Here is an 18,648-nt window from a genome sequence, read left to right on the forward strand (position 1 = left end):
TTGGCGTAGATTAGATTGTCCTCCCTGGGCAGATCCTGCTGCGGCGTGTCAGACCCGTTGAATGCCCGCGTTCGTAGTCCCAAGAGACCGTAAGCTGGAAGTTTCGGGTGCTCGTCGTCTGTCCCCGCGTTGAGACATTGCTTGACCTGGCTTGAGAACAGGGGCGCTGCCTCCAGCTCGCGGAGAAGGGTGGAAGAGAGTCCATGGCCGCTGTTCTTGGTGTCATGTTCTGAAGCGAATAAGGTCAGGTGTCTGGCTGTCTCTTCGTCGGGGCTGTCGTAACTGCTGCTTTGACTGGGATGAGATGATCCAGGGCTTTGAGAACCGTTGTCGCGGTCCATTCTGGAGACGATGGGAAATGAAGTGTTGCAAAGGCAAGAGTTCAAGCTAAACGAGAAAGATATTTTGGCAATATATCCTTCACCTTGCCTTGCAAGGGTGGACCAAAAAGAGAAGGCAAACAACAACTTAAGAGACGCGACAGCAAACATTTCTTTGTGCCGGCGTGGTGCAGTGCCCACTTCAACAACGGAGAGGGCGACAGGTAAGCTCCGCATACACCCAGCTGCATTCAATTCCACTGACAAGAAAGAGGAGAAAGTAATAGGGTAGATATGATTGCACAACCGGTTTGCGCACAGCGATAAATTTTCAGGAAATCGTCGAGTTGACAACAAGTATTTGATTCGATACGCAGCTCGGCTTGTTGAAAGAAAGACGCAAAAGAGACAAGCAGGTGACAAATACGTACATGCACACACATCACATCCTGGAACGCACAGCTTTGATGGACAGCGGCCGCAAATGCAGGCCTCATGCGCAGCAACAACACATCGCATCGCATGTTTGATCGCCGCTCTTGAGCGAGGAGCTTTGAACGGACGGGAGCCACACCGACCACCTGCAGACAAAAGAGACAGCACGCATGCACACCATTTTCAATACCACGCTGAGAAACCCAGTTGATGGGACTCAGGCTTCGGTTTCAAACTCCGCGCCTGTACTCATCCACTGATCCAGAGTTTTTCTGGCTGCCTGACTAGCGCTTCTTTGTCAACGTGCCTGCGACATATGGCAGGGCACTCCATTCGAAATTTGTCTTCAAGTCGACGGCTTCCCAAGGGGCCGCTTTCCTCAACACGTTTGGCGTATCGCGATCCATGTTGCAGCCAGCGAGGAAGAACTGCCAGCCGAGCAGGTGGTAGAGGAGTTGCATCAAGCGGCCCAGAATGCTGCCATTCTTCGTCCACGGGTTCCGGAAATGCTCAACAATCATCAATTCTCCCCCGGGTCGCAAGAGGGAATACAATTCCTTGGCGGTTTGTTCCAGGTCAGGAACCGAGCAAAGCACCCGGACGCATACGATGGTGTCGAAGATGCCATTGGGGGAGGGCTTGACGCCTTTCTGTGCCAGAGCGGCCAACAACTCGGCCTTGTCGGCGGTGCTGCTGAGGATATGATATTTGCCAGTGAGTTTGGCTTCATTGATCCGAAGCTGCAATGGGGCGTGAAGACCAGGCGTCGGCTCCGCCCCATATACGGCGCTAATATTGGGGTTATCGGAGAACAACGACACGTAAGACCCTGATCCGGGCCCGATATCCAGAACAACCCCGTGAGTGCGGGATAGTAAGGGCGGAACTAATGTCGCGGAGCCCTTCGGAGGAGGGGCCGGGTCGACAGGCGCTGGAGACTGCATAAATACCATGACCTTGTTTCCCCTTGTTTCTCATTCCCAGAAGAAGGTGATGGCTGGGAGGCCAACTTACCAGTGGCTTTGGTCCAGAACTTTGAGAAAGCATCGTCCCGGACTTTCTTGAAGTTGGACTTGGAAGGGAGGTTGAATTGGAGGATATAGAACTGGAGAGCAGTGGTGATGAAGGCTACCAGATTTTCGTCAGAGCCCAGGTGATAGACATTCTTGGGACTGTCAGAGCCACAGAAGGACAGAACATACAAACAGCGCTGGCATATAGCAAATAGCCCGGTTCAAGGAGGCTGAGCAGACGTTCTTGGAGCGGCGGCCAGGGCATCTTGAAGCACAACTGGAGTTTTCCGTCAACTTGGGGCCGTTGAATGTGATATAATTCAAGGAGGCAGAGAGGGGGAAGAGAAGGAGAAAGGGAACTTGGTCATTGAAATACATATTGTTGGGTCAGCTTGCCGAGGGCCGGGGGGGTTTCTTGGCCTCAGCCTCGTTCCCCCCCCCCCCCGTGACTCACCCGCCTCAGCCTTGCGTGGCGTACAAGGCTGACAACTCCTTGGCACAGCCTTGCCGTCGCCACCCCGCCTTGCAGCGACTGCAGTAACATGTGCTCCTGGAGAGCAGTGCAAGCCATGTCGACATACTTATATCCTATCAGTCTAGGAACTTGTATACCTGCCCAAACAAGAATGTCTCGCATACTGGATCTGGCGAGGCTCCGGCTTCTCTCGGCGTCCTTTAGGGGGGCATTTGGAGGCGAGGGGTAATGGACAATAGCAGAATGGGCATTCTGACCTTATCGAGCACCCCGCACCAATGACTCTCTCCAATGACTACTACACATTTGCAAGCTCGATTACCAGCATGACTAACCGCTTGCCAGGAGCACGGGCATTTTCTCCCAATTGACCCCGCGATACTTAGTGGCTTGCCCGCTATAATACATCACCAAGGGCATCCTCTCTCCAGAATTTGGTCGTCCCGAACACCCTCCCTCCTTCCTTCGCCCAACCTCGTCTAGACGCTCTCCGAGACTCGTCTGTCCTGCAGCTGTTACTGCAGCTGCTGTTGAGGTAGGTGTAGGAGGAGACACAGGAGGAGAGACTTAAAAGCGGACTGGGAAAAAGAAGCCAAGAGTGGACAGGAATTTTCCTGGAGACAGGAATCTATGGCAACCTCAGGCTCGGGCTCAGTGGAGGAGCGGGATTCGTCCTCGACAGCTCCTCCACGAAGCTCCAGCTCGTGGAAGTCACGGCTTCAGAGACGGCGACGGAACATACATGGCCGCCTCTCTGCCCTTCACGATGGCATCCCATATCTCCGAAGGCTTCCCCTTCCGGTCATCTTGATCGTCACCTTGCTGATCCTGGTCAACCTCGTGGTCTGGGCGATATGCGGCCTGATTCTGTCGTCGCACACTCATCTTCTCTCCACCGCGGCGTTAGCGTACACCCTGGGTCTTCGCCATGCCCTGGACGCCGACCACATTTCTGCCATCGACCTGATGACCCGCCGATTGATAGCGACGGGTCAGAGACCAGTGACTGTGGGGACCTTCTTCAGCCTCGGCCACAGCACCATCGTCGTCATAACGTCGATTGTGGTCGCAGCCACCGCAGCAGGCATAGCCGGGCGGTTTGACAGCTTTGGCACTGTCGGAGGTATCATCGGGACTTCTGTCTCGGCGGCGTTCTTGATCCTGCTTGGTATCATGAACGCCTACATCCTGTACAAGCTGGTCGTGCAGATCAAAAAGGTCATCCGCCTGCAGCCGGACCAAGAGGCCGAGGAGGCCTGGAAGATCGAAGGGGGCGGATGCCTCTTCCGCGTGCTGAAGAAAATGTTCAAGCTCATCGACCGCCCGTGGAAGATGTATCCCCTCGGAGTCCTCTTCGGCATGGGCTTTGACACGAGCTCCGAGATCGCCCTACTGGGGATCAGCAGCATTCAGGGCGCCAAAGGAACCAGCATCTGGCTGATCTTGATCTTCCCCGTGCTGTTTACTGCAGGGATGTGCCTCGTCGACACGATAGATGGCGCGCTCATGATGAGTCTGTACGTTGCTCCAATGGGCATGGGCACGAGCAAGAAGGCCTTCCCAGGCGAAGAGGCCCAGAGTCACGGGATTCCCGAGCAGATCCTCACGACCCCAGACGATCCGCTGGTCCTAGAAGACGTCGAACAAGCAGCTATACATCCAGCGACGACAGAACCGCCACAGCACCAACAAGCGGCGCCCCCCACCCCCCATCCACCAGCAGCACGCGTCAAAGATCCCCTGACGTTTCTATACTACTCGATTGTCCTGACCTCGTTGACCGTGCTGTGCGCCATCATCATCGGCATGTTGCAGCTCCTCTCGCTGATCCTCAACGTCGCCTCTCCCAAGGGCGCGTTCTGGGACGGCGTCGCCAGGGCCGGCGACCTGTACGAGGTCATCGGCGGCGCCATCTGCGGCAGCTTCGTCGTCGTCGGCGGCATCAGCGTGCTCTGCTACAAGCCCTGGAGGAGGTGGGTGGACCGGGAGAGGGCCAGGCTGAGAGTTGCCAACAGCCCGGGCGATGGTGACGTTGGCGCCGATAACGATGACAATGGCAACGACGGCATCGCGAGGTGTGTGGAGGATGCGACGCATGGTTCCCAAGGATGCGAACGGGACGATCTCGAGCAGGGCGCCGTCTTCGTCCGCGAAGAGGAGCTGGTTCGGACGGACGGAAAGACCACGCACATCCACAGGGAGAGAGCGGGCGGCAAGCCGTTCGACACTAGCTCTTCTGGCGCGCCAGCAACTGCGAATGCAGGATCGAGTGGCAGTAGAGGAGGTCGGCATCATCAATACCGGGATTCAACGTGACGTGGTTATCGAGCTGGACTGTATAACGGTCTTCCACAATGGGCCGTCAAAAGAGTTTACACGAAGCGCCGTACAGAACTAGCGCACGAGGGAAAAAAAGAGTCGGCTCCAAAGACAATCCAAGATTCATGATTTCATATAAAAGGCACTGGAGACATGAAGGCCTGATCACTAGCACATGATATAGATGATACGCCGTCCTGAGCGGTCCTTGAGAACCAATTCTATCCAATCTCGTGGGGTGCCGTAATAGTGTGTTCCTAAGTCCCATATCCGACAGATGCAGTCCAAAGCACGCGATAATACCCTTTCATAGCAAATGATTCGTGATGCCTTAGCATGGATGGTTGCATGGGGAAAGAAGGAGAGGCTTGTCGCTTTGCTTAGACAAGACCCGGCATATTCAACATTGCGCACGTCGCCCTCTTCTGAGACCCCAGGTCCTCCAACTTGATATCCGAGAGGTGCCCATGTTGCCTCCATCCATTGAGCCTCAGAAACCCGAGGATGACGAAAGCGACACCTGGCTCATTCCGTTGGTCAAGGCGCCCTTGACGCCGTTTTCATGGGGTGGGTGAACCACTTCGCCGACCAGTGACTCGTTTCGCGCCGCTACGGCAGAGAATGCCTGCTCGAGCATGCCGGCGCTCGCAGCCACAAAGCCCAGATATGGCGGACTGGGCCGGAGCACCCGACTAAGGTACTCGGGATGGAACTGGACACCCACAAAGAATGGATGTTCCTTCAGCTCCATGACTTCCATGCGCTCGCCTTTGTCATCTTTGCCGATGAATGTCAAGCCGGCGTCGGATAGGCGAGCGATATAGTCGGGATTCACTTCATAGCGATGACGGTGCCGCTCATTGATGCTAGGCTCGTTGTTGTACAGTTTCCGCAACCGCGACCACTGAGTGTTCTCCTGAAAGATGGTAGGACGCAGGCCCAGTCGCATGTTGCCGCCCATGGTCGTCTTGTCGATTTCCGGCATGAAAATGACCACAGGGTCAGGCGTCTGTCCGTCTAATTCGACCGAGTGCGCCGATTTCAGGCCACATACGTTGCGGGCAAACTCAACAACAGCGACTTGCATGCCCAGACAAATTCCGAGATATGGTTTGGGTTTTGTTCGAGCCCAGTTGGCTGCCGCAATCATCCCTTCAGTACCGCGGTGTCCGAATCCACCGGGGACTAGAACACCATCGGCCGTGCATAGTTCGTGCCAGGCCTTGTGGTATTTCTCTGGATTTGAATCTAGTGTGGGTTTTTCGAGATTGCTTGCGTCAACCCAAACGAGGTTGAGTTTGCGTCGACAAGCCATGGCACTGTGTTCCAGAGCCTTGATGACGGAGAGATAAGAGTCGTGAAGGTTTGTATATTTGCCAACCAAAGCAATATTGACCTTTTCAGAGTCCAAAAAGCGATCTTGTGGCGTCGTCAAACGCTTCCATTCCTGCCAGATCTGCTGGCCTTTAGTGACCAATGAAGGGGCAATCTTGTATGCGTCCAGACGGAAGAGCTCGCGGAGCTGATCGGGCAGACCTTGTTCTTCAAGGAGCATCGGCACGTGGTATGTCGACTTGACGTCGTGGACGGCCAGAACCTGCGAAGGCTCGACTTGACAGAACATGGCGATCTTGTTCGTTGTAGCCTCGACAAGTTGTTCCTGGCATCGGCATGCAATCTGGCCATAATTAGTCCCTAACAATAAGAGAGCACAGGAAAATCTGGATTACCAAGTCAGGTGCCAGACCGGCTGAGCGTACGTCCCGTATGGCTTGCTGTGTAGGCTTCGTCTTTTGCTCACTGCCAATGACCGGCACAAGCGAAACATGGATGTGGATGAAATTGTCACGACCTGCTCTTCTTCGCAGTTGCCGCATGGCCTCAATAAAGGGTGCACTCTCGATGTCACCTACCGTCCCACCCAACTCGATTATGCAGACATCCGGCTGTTCCTTTGTATCATCGACGGGAATTCTTGCGACTCTTTCAATCCAGTCCTGGATCGCATTTGTTATGTGCGGAACCACCTGGACAGTCTTGCCAAGATAATCTCCTCTTCTCTCACGCTCAATGACCTGCTGATACACTTTCCCGGTCGTGATGCTATTCTCGAAGGTCAAGGTAACGTTGAGATATCGCTCGTAGTTTCCGAGATCAAGGTCGACTTCGCCGCCATCGTCGAGGACAAAGCACTCCCCATGCCTGCAAGAGAGTTAGACAGACGAGTGAAGGCATAACCAAAGCCTGCATACTCAGTTGGGGCCATTGTTCCAGCATCCACGTTCAGGTATGGGTCAATCTTGATGGCTGTGACCTTCAAGCCCACCGTCTTGAGTAGAAGGCCGGTCGACGACGCAATGATACCCTTGCCAATCCCACTGATCACACCACCGCTCACAAGAACGTACTTCATCTTGAATAAGTATATTCGAAAGATATGGCGAGTCGTATGGCAGTAGAACTATTTGTCGAGTTCGAAGCGAGATGCCTCTGAGCAAGTCGAGGTATGACTCCCGCTCAGGTCCAGAAGTGTGTTCAAACAAAATAGAGACTTTGGGACTGGTGTCGTGCTTGATACTGAAGACAAACGACTTGAAGAGTCAAACGCAGGGGTCCGTCGCTGGCTGCCGCCAGGCGGGAAGAAAGGGAAAATGGATGCAAAATTGTTGCAGTCAAAAACTGGCCCGGGATCCACAGGCACGTCAATGGCTTGGCGTTGTTGACACGGACGCGTTGCTCTTTACGCGCTCGCCCGTCACACGAGACAACCGCAGGCAACCGCAGGCAGCACATCGAGTGATGGAGACAGAGCCAGAGCCATGCCGCCTCGAGATCCTTGTGTTCATGGCCCCTGTCTGCAAACGGAGTACTCTACAATTAACCCCTGCCACCAGTGCCGACGATATCGTTAAGACCTCGATCGTCATCCGTCGTCATCATCATCTATCCCTGAAACCCAAGATACGGCGCTTCCACGGCCAGCAAAGATACAATACCTCCACGTCCCAATCATTGCGTTTGGCTCTCAATAAAGTCCAGCGCGTTTTCCTTCGACTCTTCCCGAATGCTGCTCACATTATTGGCGAAGCGCACGCCGAAACACTTGTCCGCCACCCTCAGCATTTCAGGTCTGAACGTTGTACAGATGAACTGTCCCCCTAAGGGTCTCTCGTCGCCATTCGCGGGTTCGTCCTCCGCTCTGTTGGCAAGGTACAGAAGGTGGTCAGCCACGGCGGTCCGGTACTGTGCGTCGAGATTTGCGTCAATCTCGTCGAAGATGTAGAACGGTGCCGGGTCAGTGGCTTGGATGGCAAAGATGAGTGCAAGACTGCATAGACCTAGACAACAAAGTTAGCCAAAAGTCATCTCCAGGGATAGTAGCGGACTTACTCTTCTGGCCACCACTCAACTGTTGAATGCGCTGCTGGTCGTCATGTTTGCTATTGAAGCTGACACTGATGCCCACACCCGTATAGTTCTCAACACCGCGCTTGTAGACAGTCTCAGCATCCGATTCTTCGTCTTCGTCCTCAGCTTGCCTCTTGTCGGTTTTCCGTTGAATGATCAATCGACCTCGACCGGCAGGGACAAGCTTTTGAAACACCTCGGCAAACGCTTTGCTAACCTGCTTGAAAGTGCGCTCGATGGCTTCGTCCTTCCTCTGATCAAGAACGGTGATTAGGTTCTCGATCGACGACCTTCCAGCCTGCAGCTCCTCTCGCCTTGCAGTGAGCTCTTCCCGCTGCTTCAGCGATTTTCGATAATGCTCAAAGGCATGCTTGTTGACAGAGTTGTATTTCTTCAGGGCTTCCTTTGCTTTTTGGAGCCTCTTGACAATAGCATTCGAGTCAGTATTCTGGTACTTCTTCCGCAAGTCATCAGGTATGGCGCCGAGTTCGCGGATGCTCTCCACATTTTCCTGCTTCGAGGCCAAGAGAGCAGCCTTCTTTTGGACGGCTTTCTCCAGACGGCGCTGGTGTCGTTCGATCGCCTTGGCCAATCCTTCTTGTTGGCGTCCGATCTCGGCCGCTTCCGCCTCAAGCTCTCCAATCTGGATCGCCGAAGTCTCCAGCCGGTCCTCAAGCTCATCGAGATAACCCTGGACAGAGTTGAGCTCTTTAGTCAGACGTGCCAACTCCGTTCTCTTGCCACGTAGGTAGGAAGAGCTGCTAGTCTCTTCGTCTACTTCATCGGTCTCGAGCGCTTCGAGCTGGGGTTTCAGGCTGGAGTTCAATCGAGCTTCCAAGTCAGCCTTTGTGGTTTCAGTCTCCGCCCTCGCCGCAGAGAGTTCGTTGTACTCGCGCCTCAGTTTTTGGATGCTGACTGCCAGACTCTCTAGCTGTTTCTCTTCGGCTGCACTCAGCGCCTTCTTAAAGTCTGAGCCCAACTCGGCCTGGTAAGCAGATAGTTGGTCAGTCAGTATCTTGACATTTGCCGCGATCGACGCCTCTTGCTTGTGTTTCGCTTCGAGTTCTTCCTTCTTGCGTTGGAGCATGTCCATCTTGCTTCTGAGCTCTTGCTTGAGTAAGACTTGGGTGCTTTGAGACTGGTTCTTTTGTTGCTCGAGTCTCTGTACTTCGCTCATGGCCTTGGTGATCGTCTGGTCAATCTTTTCGACCTTCCTCTTATTGGCGATGCCCTCCGCCTTGACTGCCTCGAATTTCTCCCGGGCTGCCATGACCGCCTTCGTTGCTTTGAGCCTCGAAGAACGGACATCGTGGAAACCACCGGTCAATGCACCTTTCTTGTCGGACCGGTCGCCCTCTGGGGTCACCGCGGTTAAGCCATGAGTTCTAGCATATTGCGCTGCGACACTGAGGTTCTGTGCAATGATGGCTTTGCCGAAAACTTGTTGGACGGCTTTCTCGAACCTCTCGTCGTAGTTGATGAGCGACATGAGCGGTCTTGCATCTTGCGCATTAGGGAAGTTTGCCGTTTTGGGCTTCAGTCGATTCAACGGCATGAAGGTAATACGCCCGGCGCGCTCTCTGTTCAAGATTTCCATGACCTTGCTAGCCGTGTCGTCGTTGTCGACGACGTAATGGAAGAGAGAACCTCCCGCGGTGACTTCCACAGCCGTGTGGTGTTGAGGAACATCAATCAGCTCCGCAAGCGGCCCATAGCAACCTTCCAGATTGTACTGTTGTTTTATGCGCCGAACAGCGTCCAGGCCGCGGCTGGTGTTGGCATCCATCATGTGCGACAGATTGCGTTCAGCCTTCCTAAGGTCGTCGAGGGCCCCCGCGTATTCCGAGTCCAACTGCGCTTCCCTGCGCCACAACGTTCGTCGCTCGTCCATCAACGCGTCCTTTTTCTCGTTGGCTGCTTGGATATCCTGGTCAATGGAATGGCCCTGTGCGCCGATTCGCTGCTGAAGGCCTTGTATCTCCTCCTCCAGACTAGCAATCTCCTTTTCATCGTCTGCGATGCCCTCGGTGGTCTGCATGCGAGTGGCTTTGAAACGGGACAGAGATTGGAATGTCTCGTCAATCTGTGTTTGAAGCCAGTTGTCCCGATCTTTCTTCGACTTGAATCGAGCATTCCTCCCTTGTTTTGCATAGAGTCGCTGCTGCGTAGCGGTCGCTTCCTCTAGTCGAGTTTTGGCGGCCAGTTCTTTTGCCCTCTCCGCCTGAAATTGTGGAATGACAGTGCTCAGTTCTTGTTCGATCTCCCGTATCTGCGCTCGAATTTGTTTCAGATTTCGGTCGCGATCTTGCTTGGCACGTTGAGCCGCCGCCTGTCCGTGGACTAGATTCTTCTCCTCCAACTCGACTTGGGCTCGCGCCCTTGCCTTTTCTCGCTTTTCGTCTTCATATTGTCTCTTCTCGAGCCGTGCGGCCTGGATTTGATGGTTGAGTTGCTGGATTTGCTGAGAAATTCTGGCCAGCTCGTCCTCGCCTTGTGCGTAGCGTTCCCGATTCTCATCGACCTCGTCAATCCCACCTACTCTTCGATCTTCCAGCTCTGCCAACGCCCTATTAAGCTCATCTTGCTCGCGATGGAACAGAGTGTATTCCAATGCACGCTTTTCCCGGTCCTTCTCCTGGAAATCCCGGAGTTCTGCTTGCTCCTCTTCGAGTTCCTTGAGACGGTCTTCGATCTGCTCGAAAGTCTGATCGATTGCAGCTAGTTTGTTACTGGTGTCGTTCATGATCTTCTGTGACTCATCTTTTTTGGCGACAAACTGCTGTGTCCCTGCGACGCTTTTCAGCACGTCCAGCCGTTCGGAGTCTTTCATGTTTGTCAGTCTGGTGATGCGACCCTGAGGAACAATATAATATGGGTTGGCACGCGAAAACCCGGCGTTTTCAAGTAGCTGCATGACATCTTGTTTCGTCGCATTCTTGCGGTCGAGAGAGTATTCGTCTTTCTTGAGCCCGATCGTGCGGCGCAGGATGAGCTCGTCATTTCCGGTGGGGAACCGCCCATCCGAGTTATCAAACACTATCTCGACGTAGGCGGACATGACTGCAGAGCCCGACCCCTCGTGGATGAGGGCCTGTCGCTCTTCGCGTCCCATCTGTGAGTAGGCATCGCTAAGTACGAATCGGATGGCGGCGAAAAAGTTGCTCTTGCCGGAGCCATTGCGCCCGACGACGACGTTGAGTTTGGGGGAGAACGGGTTGACCACGGTCTGGTTTTTGTAGCTGCAGATATCGGTCAGGCCCGATTTCTGGGTCTGCGCTTAGGTAGTTCTTACCTCTTGAACCCTTGGATGGTGATCTCCTTGATATGCATGATGCACAGATGAAAGCGTCGTCGCGAAAAGGGTGTTCGAAGGCGTGCGCGCGACAGCGCCAGGAAGTTGGGGATTTGTGAAAGATTGTTGGATCGCCAAAGCGACGCGAGGCTGCAGTTGATGGCACGCGCCTCGCGAACTCCTCAATCGTAAATTGGGGCTAATCCCAAAGAGAGCTAGTGTATATCGTTATATAATCATGCGCTAGTGATCCACGTGACGGCCCGCTTGCCCCTTTAAGCTCAACTTCCTCTCTCGCTCATACTGTCTTGCCATGTTAACTAGCGAGTAGTTGGAAGACGAAGCGCTGCCCTTCTCATATCCCTCTTCTCTCCCTTGGAACTGGACACCAGGGGGATCATCTATTAGAAGGGCTCCGTCCCATCTATCACGCTTCATTGTACTCTCAGCGCTATTTTTGGACAAGTCTGGCGCGACTCCAACCCGAATCCGTGGGAGACAATGCCACGGCAGATCTACATCCAACCGGGAACAAGTCGGTGCTGTCTATAGCAGCTCGAGTCTTCCGGAACACCAGGATGGAAAATTGGACCGACTGGAGTTTCAGCCGCTTTCATCCTTGAGACCTTGCAATTCTTAGGCCCCCAATGGATGCCCAAAGGGGTGCTGCGCATCCGGCCAGGTAGCATCTCACGACTAGTCTCATCCACACGGACCAATGAGTCCACATGTCGGACTGCACCTGTGGCTCGAATTCTGTATAAATGGAATGGCAGACTCGCCACTGAGTGATAGCCTCACTTCTGAATATCCCAATTCCATCTCGCCTGTCAATCATCAAACCATGGGATCTACGCCAAAGTTTACTATTCCTCAAGAATTCGAGGCCCGACTGCACTATGTCGAGGTTATTGATCAGCGCTCCGATGAAGAGATTTTGGCCTCCTTGGAAGAGTACAAACCCGTCACTTCCGAAAAGAACATCTGGGCCTTCTGGGACAAGGGCATTCGCGCGATGCCGGGCTGGTGCCAACGTAACGTTGTCCATTGGGTCCGACTGTGTGGACCTTCGTGGACAGTCCGCATCTTGAACTCGGTACCGGACTCGCCAACTAATGCCCTCAGATATGTTTCCGCCGACCTCCTTCCGCAATCATTCGTTGATGGCACGATGACCGGAATATACACTGGCCCCCACAGCTCCGACTTTCTGCGAGGAGCATGCTTGTATTCTCATGGTGGAGTGTATATGGATACCGGAAACATCTTGATCCGTGATATTGACAGGATATGCTGGAATCAGTTAGCGGACCCAAGTTCGCCTTTTGAAGTGTGTGCCCCCATCATGTATGGAACGACCATGGCCAACCATTTCGTCGCGAGTCGCAAGGGCGACCCCTTTATCAAATGCTGGTATGTGTCACGCGCGACCGACCGGGAACACGCTAACGGCCACTCTCGCAGGCACGATCTGTTCGTCTATCTCTGGAAGGACCGCCAAAATCACGACGGCTTGATCAATCACCCCCTGGTCTCTTTCGCCTTGACTCACACGTTCGAAGCAGCAGAGCAGGCAAATTTCGGCTGGGACTTCAAGGTGGCGCCCCAGACGGTGATGGAATACATCAGCCAGGTGCTGTCCTGGCAAAGACTTTGCATGCTGGAGAATGCCCGAGATGGCTTCAACGCGACCGAGTACTGGTTGCACAAGGTCCTCATCTTCGACGCGTTGCAAGAAGACTGGGGCGCCGAAGCCACGATTGGGTTCGGCGGTCCAGTCCTATTCAATGCACTGGCCACAAGACTGGACGCACCAAGGGACTCAGAGGGGTACAAGACGGCGTACAAGCTGGTCTGGCGTCTTTTGACCGAGTCGAGCTTGCAGAAAATCACCCACGGCAAGAACCTGACCACGACGCCTGCGGCTGGGGTTCTCTGGGAAGAGCCCGGCAACGAAGACAAGGACCACGAGTCAGGGACGTTTGGCGAGCTCCTCCGTTATGGGACCCTGCACTTCCAACAGACGAGAGAGAATATCCGGTACATGAAGGCCGCGAAGCCGCCAGTGACGTCGAACAAGGGACTTCTCGAGTCCTAGACCCGGGCAGCCTGGGCGACGCCGGCCGGGGCATTTTTAATACTTGCGAGCGTGTCCCTGGGCCTGTGCTCGATACTTGGCAAACAGATAGCCCTTGTCAATCCCCGAAAAAGCACTATTCCTCAAGCAGTGTTGATGCCGACATCGGCGCCTCCTCTCGCCCACCTCCACGGAAGCACCGCGCATCCGAGGAGTCAGAGCTGGGGAGGGGGATAGCATCTTGGGTTTTTTTGTTTTTATCTGATAAGATCATCAGTTGGTCCCCTTTTCCCTCTCCGCCTTGTCGTATTATCCCCCACTGCCCGGTTCTCTCATTGCAAAATGTTTGCAAAATTCCTTCTTTGTCTCAGACTGCTCGGCTTCACGTTCTCCCTCTCGCTGCAAAGACTGTGCATTTATCTATCCACAAACATCCATCGATTGAGGTACAGATCCGTCCCCGACCCGCGCAATGTGGTGGTCATCGGCGGCTCGTTCGCCGGGTATTTCCTGGCGAAGCGCCTCGCCGAGTCCCTGCCCACCGGTTACAGGGTGATCTTGATCGAGAAGCATTCCCATTTCCACTTCACGTGGAACTTCCCTCGCGCCACCGTCCTCACGGGCCAGGAGTCCAACGCCATCATCCCATACCCGGGCAATGGGCCACGAGGTGCTCCGGAGGGAGCATACGTGTTCAAGCAAGGCTGCGTCGTCGCGATCCAGCCGACCCAGGTCATCCTACAGGACGGATCGGCGATTGCGTACGAGTATCTCGCCGTCGCGACGGGGTCTCGGTCGCGGTACCCGGCGAAGCTCGAGGGGTCCGGCGAGGGGGGCGGCGACGAGAAAGCGGCCTGCGTGAGATTCTTTCACGAGGAGCAGCAGCGCATCGTGGCGGCCAAGGACATCGTGGTCGTCGGCGGCGGTGCCGCGGGCGTCGAAGTCGCCGCGGACATCAAGAGCAAGTATCCGCAGAAAAGCGTCACGCTGGTGCATTCCCGCCAGAGATTGCTCAACAGCTTCGGCGAGGCACTTCACGATCTCGCGAGGAAAGCGCTCGAGGAGCTGGGCGTCACGCTGTACCTGGGTGAGCGTGTGGTCTCGGGCCTGGATGGGGAGGATTCCAAGCAGATCAGGCTTCGCAGCGGCCGAGTCGTCGAATGTGATATGGTGGTAAGCATTGTTCTCTGTTCAAGCCACTCACTGTACCCTATCTTATCTCCTCATACCCCCTCCTATCTCTACCTTACCCTACCCTGCCCTACTCTGTTCTCCAATCCTCAGCGCTGAGCTGCATGACATATAATGCCCTCGCTCACCCAAGGTCCCCCCAGATTCAATGCACAGGCCAATCCCCCAACTCCGAGCTGCTAAAGTCCTTCTCCCCGTCCTCCGTGTCCGGCTCGTCGGGCGCCATCCTCGTGGACAAGACCCTGCGAGTCCGCGACGCGCCGTCCCGCAACATCTTCGCGCTGGGCGACGTGGTCGACCTGCCCGGGCCCAAGATGGGGCGCGCCGCCACGATGCAAGGGTTCCTGGTCGCGGAGAACATTGTGCGGGCTGTTCGAGCGGACAAAAAAGGGGCGAAAGAGAAAGCAGGCACAAACACAAATACGACGGGGACGGCGTTGAAGAAATACAAGCCTTCAATGGTTGATTCGTCCATCGAATTGACGCTGGGCCTGGTAAGTCAATTCAAGTCAAATCACCTCAAGGCACAACCCGGCAGCCACCAATGTATCTCTTACAGCTTTGCTCTCCTTTCTCCTTTTCCTTCTCTTCTTCCCCTATTGCATCCCCTTTACTCACTTTCTCTTCCTGTCCCTCCCCCTTCACGCTGGGGGTTAGCATATACGTCTCCCCGCTCCAACCATTTGAACAGGGCTAACACCTCTCCCGCCTCGTCGGCTGGACACAGGGCAAAAGCGTCATGTTCATCAGCGATGGCCGGCAGAACATGTCCTTCGCGAAAGACATGCCCGGCGACGCCCTGCACGCGGCGCAGATGTGGAAGATGATGGATGCGCAGCCGTTCGTCGATCCCGGAGACGACGCGGCGGCAAGTTCGACGGCTGATACTACTACAAATGCTGATACTCCCGTGAAGATGTAGCTCGGATACCGGTCCTTTTGATTCATGAGCTCGGGGCGTATGAATGATTGGCGATGGAAAGCGGTCTTGTTTCAATAATAAAGGAGTTCGATGGCAGGGGGTGTTGTATATTCCTGTGCAGAACGTAGATGTCTGCAAGGTATCAATATCAAGCTCGTCTACTCACCTCAGTCACCAACCGCTACCTCGCGATCGCACAACCACGCAAACTCGGTTCTCCCTTCAACTCCTCACGTCGCGGCTTCCGGCGCCGAAAGCACTGCCGGCCTCAGTGATACCCTGTACTTGACCAGCTCCGGATCCTCGTACTGCGCCATCCACATGGGATCCATCGTGATCTCCCACTGCTTCATCCGACTGACCAGCTGCGCCTGCGGGTCCTCCAGCGCCTTGTACATCCTGGCATCCGCCTCCTTCTTCTCCGGCGTCGCCATAGCCAGCCATTGCTCCATCTTGTGCTCTCTGGCCACATCGTCAATCTCCCATATCCCGAGGGGATCGTCGCTGTATCCTCCCAGCTGGCACATGCGCTTGTTCTCGATGGAAAACTCATTGGTAAAGTTCAGCCACTTGTCCCGACGAGCTTTGGCCCACGTGTCAAGCAATGAGTCGGGGGCTTTGCCGTTGATGACAGCACCCAGAGCGCGGCCAAGGGGGCCTGCGTCTAACAGGCCTGTTGTTAGGCCTAGACCTCCAATGGGATTGTTACTCTGGGGTTTGTGTCAGCAGCATCTAGAACAAGGGCGGGAATAGAAATCTCACATGTGCAGCATCACCAGCTAACAATATCCGCCCCAGTCTGAATGCCTGTGCACATCTCTGATGCGGCTTGTACTTGTTCAACTGCACCAACTCATACTCCACAGGCCACACAGGGAAGATATGTTGGTAGTGCTCGTCAAGTTCGGCGCGTATTTCCTCGTTCGTCAAGCCCGCTCTAACACCAAACGCTACCCGCCAAAGGCCCGTGTCGTCAAGAATGGTGACTACGGCCCAATGCACAGGATCCAGGATCAGATTTGCCGTGTTAAACCCGTGTTTAAAGAAATCAAACCGCACATTGGTGGCCACAAAGTCTTCCTTGGGCCAGGAGAATCCTTCAAAGGGAATGTTGGACAGTTTGCGAACGCTAGACCCGGCGCCGTCTGCTCCTACCAGCCAGTCGCAGGTATACCGAGTTTCTTGGTTGGTGGTTGGGTCCACGGCGGTTAAGGACACCAGGCTTTGTTTCTCGTCCTGAGAGATTTCAATCACTTTCTGATTGAACCGCACTTCCGAGTTATATTTTGTTGTGAGATGGCGCAAGAGTATAGCGGCCAGTCTTGGCTGAGGACAATTGATGCCCGACGGGAACAGGCTGCCTCCTTCTCTTTTCTCCACATAGGCCACCTTTTTGCCTTTGATCCAGAATGAAACCACATCGTTAACGACAGACTCCCTCCTGACGTCATCCAAGGTGCCTGTTTCTAGCAGCTCTGCTTGTGCGCAAGGCTGATACGACGCGGCGCGAGGAGATTGATCGACTTGATGGTTCCTCTCGAGGACCAAGACGGGGACCCCAAGCCTTGCTAAATTGGTGGCGGTTGTTAATCCGACTGGGCCTGCACCAACAATAATGACCCGATGATGCTCGGCCTTGGAAGGGCCGATTGAACCCATTTTTGGAATGTGAAGTATTCGAGCTGGGGAAGATGAGATTCCAAACAGAGTTGGAACCATGGTTTTGGCAATATGTTGTATGATCCCTTGCCGGTGAACCCACCTCCACGCGATCTTTCGAAACTTCTCCAAAGAACCCCACAAACCTCTTTCCCCACCATCGCCTGTTGCCGACCATTCAAAGGGCCATCCACTTGGACGAGCGTAGGTGGTCGATTGACGAAGGCTTCCAAGGCTTCTGCTGATCAGATGGGAACGGCAAATGCACCTACTCCACTTGTGTCAGTAGCAAGCCTGGAAACATGTGGGGAACATCCGGCGTCGCCATATGATAATGTCTTTCTTCGCGATTCATATTCTTGGGGTTTGTGTTAGCAATAGCACAGTCCAACAGCAACCATGGGTGAACCAAGTGAACCTATGGTAGAAAGATTTCTCGGAGACCAACATGACTCCCAACCCGCGACCGACCCGAGACAGAACCAAGAGCTGGCGGCCGCATTCAAAGGCAAAAATGTTGTAATTGCTGGTGCTGGTCGTGGCATCGGAAGAGCGACCGCTGAGTTCTTTGCGCACACCGCAGCCAAGTCGCTGAGTTTGATGGCACTAGAGCTGCAAGAGGTAGACGAGACAGCCAGTCTGTGCAAGAAGATCAACCCGCAGCTTTTGACCAAGACGGCCGCATTCGATGTCAAGGACTATAACAAAGTGGAGCAGTTCATCGACGAGGTTGATCAGGAATTTGGGCGAATCGACGTGGTCTTCGCAAATGCTGGCCGTCCACCACAATGGCTGGCGACCTGGGAGTCCGATCCCACGGTGTGGTGGGATACCCTGGCGGTGTCGCTGCAAGGAGGCTTCAACTTCGCTCGAGCAGCACTCCCGATCATGCGACGTGAGAAGAGCGGAAGGATCGTCTTCACGTCAAGTGCCGGCGCCCATGTGAGCAACGGCATGGGCAGTTACGCACTGGGCAAATTGGGTCTGGTGCGTCTGGCCGAGATCCTGCACCACGAGAACAAAGACCACGGCATCAAGACATTCGCCATCCACCCCGGAGCCATTCCGACTCGATTCTTCACCGACTTCAAGGAGGCGTCAGAGGGCAATGTCAAGGAAGGCAGCTATGTCTCCAAGACCCTGCCGGGAGAAGAAAAGTCAGCGAACATCGCAGTCAACTTCTTCAGAGATGTCACATGGGATACACCGCAGATGCCGGCAGGCTATGTGGTCTTGCTGGCCAGCGGACAGTTGGACTTCATGTCAGGGAGGTATATTGACTGCTCCAGAAAGGTCGAGGCGTATGTGGCAGACAAGGAGAAAATCATGATCAAAGACCTACACCGGGTCAAGCTGGTGGTCGACTCGGACTGGTTTATTCCTCCAGCCAAAGAAGAGCAGGAATTTGGCGGTGCATGACCTCCGCCTTTGCTGAGCTTGATCGTGTAGTAGGCAAAAACCATACAACGAGCAATACAAATGCAGTGGCGGTGCATAATGAGACGCAAAGAGCAAAGAGCAAAGAACCAAAGAACAC

General features: G+C 54.5%; 5 protein-coding genes across 7 annotated transcripts; 1 reads left to right on the forward strand and 4 right to left on the reverse strand.

The window, feature by feature from the left end:
* Positions 1–648: 648 nt before the first annotated feature.
* Positions 649–2,093, reverse strand: PV07_08438. 2 transcript variants are annotated; one of them, XM_016395604.1, is made up of 3 exons: positions 1,958–2,093; positions 1,770–1,883; positions 649–1,686 (listed from the first exon to the last, which is right to left on the reverse strand). In XM_016395604.1, the coding sequence occupies exons 1-3, from the start codon at positions 2,031–2,033 to the stop codon at positions 1,040–1,042; spliced, it is 837 nt and encodes a 278-aa protein (XP_016245460.1). In that variant the 5' UTR covers positions 2,034–2,093; the 3' UTR covers positions 649–1,039. The 2 variants fall into 2 exon arrangements, with proteins under 2 accessions (XP_016245460.1, XP_016245461.1); XM_016395605.1 differs by having other exon boundaries at positions 649–1,883.
* A 555-nt stretch (positions 2,094–2,648) lies between these two features.
* On the forward strand, positions 2,649–4,775 carry PV07_08439 (uncharacterized protein). The gene has a single exon (XM_016395606.1). It carries the CDS (start codon positions 2,874–2,876, stop codon positions 4,557–4,559), a length of 1,686 nt encoding a protein of 561 aa, XP_016245462.1. The 5' UTR covers positions 2,649–2,873; the 3' UTR covers positions 4,560–4,775.
* On the reverse strand, positions 4,667–7,201 carry PV07_08440 (CTP synthase). The gene is made up of 3 exons (XM_016395607.1): positions 6,815–7,201; positions 6,293–6,764; positions 4,667–6,240 (listed from the first exon to the last, which is right to left on the reverse strand). Exons 1-3 carry the CDS (start codon positions 6,973–6,975, stop codon positions 5,053–5,055), a joined length of 1,821 nt encoding a protein of 606 aa, XP_016245463.1. The 5' UTR covers positions 6,976–7,201; the 3' UTR covers positions 4,667–5,052.
* A 48-nt stretch (positions 7,202–7,249) lies between these two features.
* On the reverse strand, positions 7,250–11,434 carry PV07_08441. Of its 2 annotated transcripts, XM_016395608.1 has the most exons (3): positions 11,263–11,434; positions 7,953–11,209; positions 7,250–7,900 (listed from the first exon to the last, which is right to left on the reverse strand). In XM_016395608.1, exons 1-3 carry the CDS (start codon positions 11,298–11,300, stop codon positions 7,572–7,574), a joined length of 3,624 nt encoding a protein of 1,207 aa, XP_016245464.1. In that variant the 5' UTR covers positions 11,301–11,434; the 3' UTR covers positions 7,250–7,571. The 2 variants fall into 2 exon arrangements, with proteins under 2 accessions (XP_016245464.1, XP_016245465.1); XM_016395609.1 differs by having other exon boundaries at positions 7,953–11,434.
* Positions 11,435–15,538: 4,104 nt separating this feature from the next.
* Positions 15,539–17,111, reverse strand: PV07_08442 (uncharacterized protein; the record flags this gene model as incomplete). The annotated part of the gene is made up of 2 exons (XM_016395610.1): positions 15,539–16,162; positions 16,215–17,111. 2 exons carry the CDS (start codon positions 17,109–17,111, stop codon positions 15,683–15,685), a joined length of 1,377 nt encoding a protein of 458 aa, XP_016245466.1. The 3' UTR covers positions 15,539–15,682.
* Positions 17,112–18,648: the final 1,537 nt, after the last annotated feature.

The sequence above is a fragment of the Cladophialophora immunda genome (genome assembly GCF_000835495.1).
Source record: "Cladophialophora immunda strain CBS 83496 unplaced genomic scaffold supercont1.5, whole genome shotgun sequence".
Lineage (NCBI taxonomy): Eukaryota > Fungi > Ascomycota > Eurotiomycetes > Chaetothyriales > Herpotrichiellaceae > Cladophialophora > Cladophialophora immunda.

Coding starts and splice junctions, on each gene's coding strand:
- PV07_08438 (XM_016395604.1), bottom strand. CDS start 2,033: ATGCCCTGGCCGCCGCTCCAAGAACGTCTGCTCAGCCTCCTTGAACCG. Junction 1,884..1,957: donor GCTATATGCCAGCGCTGTTT/GTATGTTCTGTC, acceptor AAAATCTGGTAG/CCTTCATCACCACTGCTCTC. Junction 1,687..1,769: donor GTTCTGGACCAAAGCCACTG/GTAAGTTGGCCT, acceptor TGCAGTCTCCAG/CGCCTGTCGACCCGGCCCCT.
- PV07_08441 (XM_016395608.1), bottom strand. CDS start 11,300: ATGCATATCAAGGAGATCACCATCCAAGGGTTCAAGAG. Junction 11,210..11,262: donor ACCATCCAAGGGTTCAAGAG/GTAAGAACTACC, acceptor CGATATCTGCAG/CTACAAAAACCAGACCGTGG. Junction 7,901..7,952: donor GTTGAGTGGTGGCCAGAAGA/GTAAGTCCGCTA, acceptor TTTGTTGTCTAG/GTCTATGCAGTCTTGCACTC.
- PV07_08440 (XM_016395607.1), bottom strand. CDS start 6,975: ATGAAGTACGTTCTTGTGAGCGGTGGTGTGATCAGTGGGATTGGCAAG. Junction 6,765..6,814: donor GGAACAATGGCCCCAACTGA/GTATGCAGGCTT, acceptor ACTCTCTTGCAG/GCATGGGGAGTGCTTTGTCC. Junction 6,241..6,292: donor CCGGTCTGGCACCTGACTTG/GTAATCCAGATT, acceptor AATTATGGCCAG/ATTGCATGCCGATGCCAGGA.
- PV07_08439 (XM_016395606.1), top strand. CDS start 2,874: ATGGCAACCTCAGGCTCGGGCTCAGTGGAGGAGCGGGATTCGTCCTCG.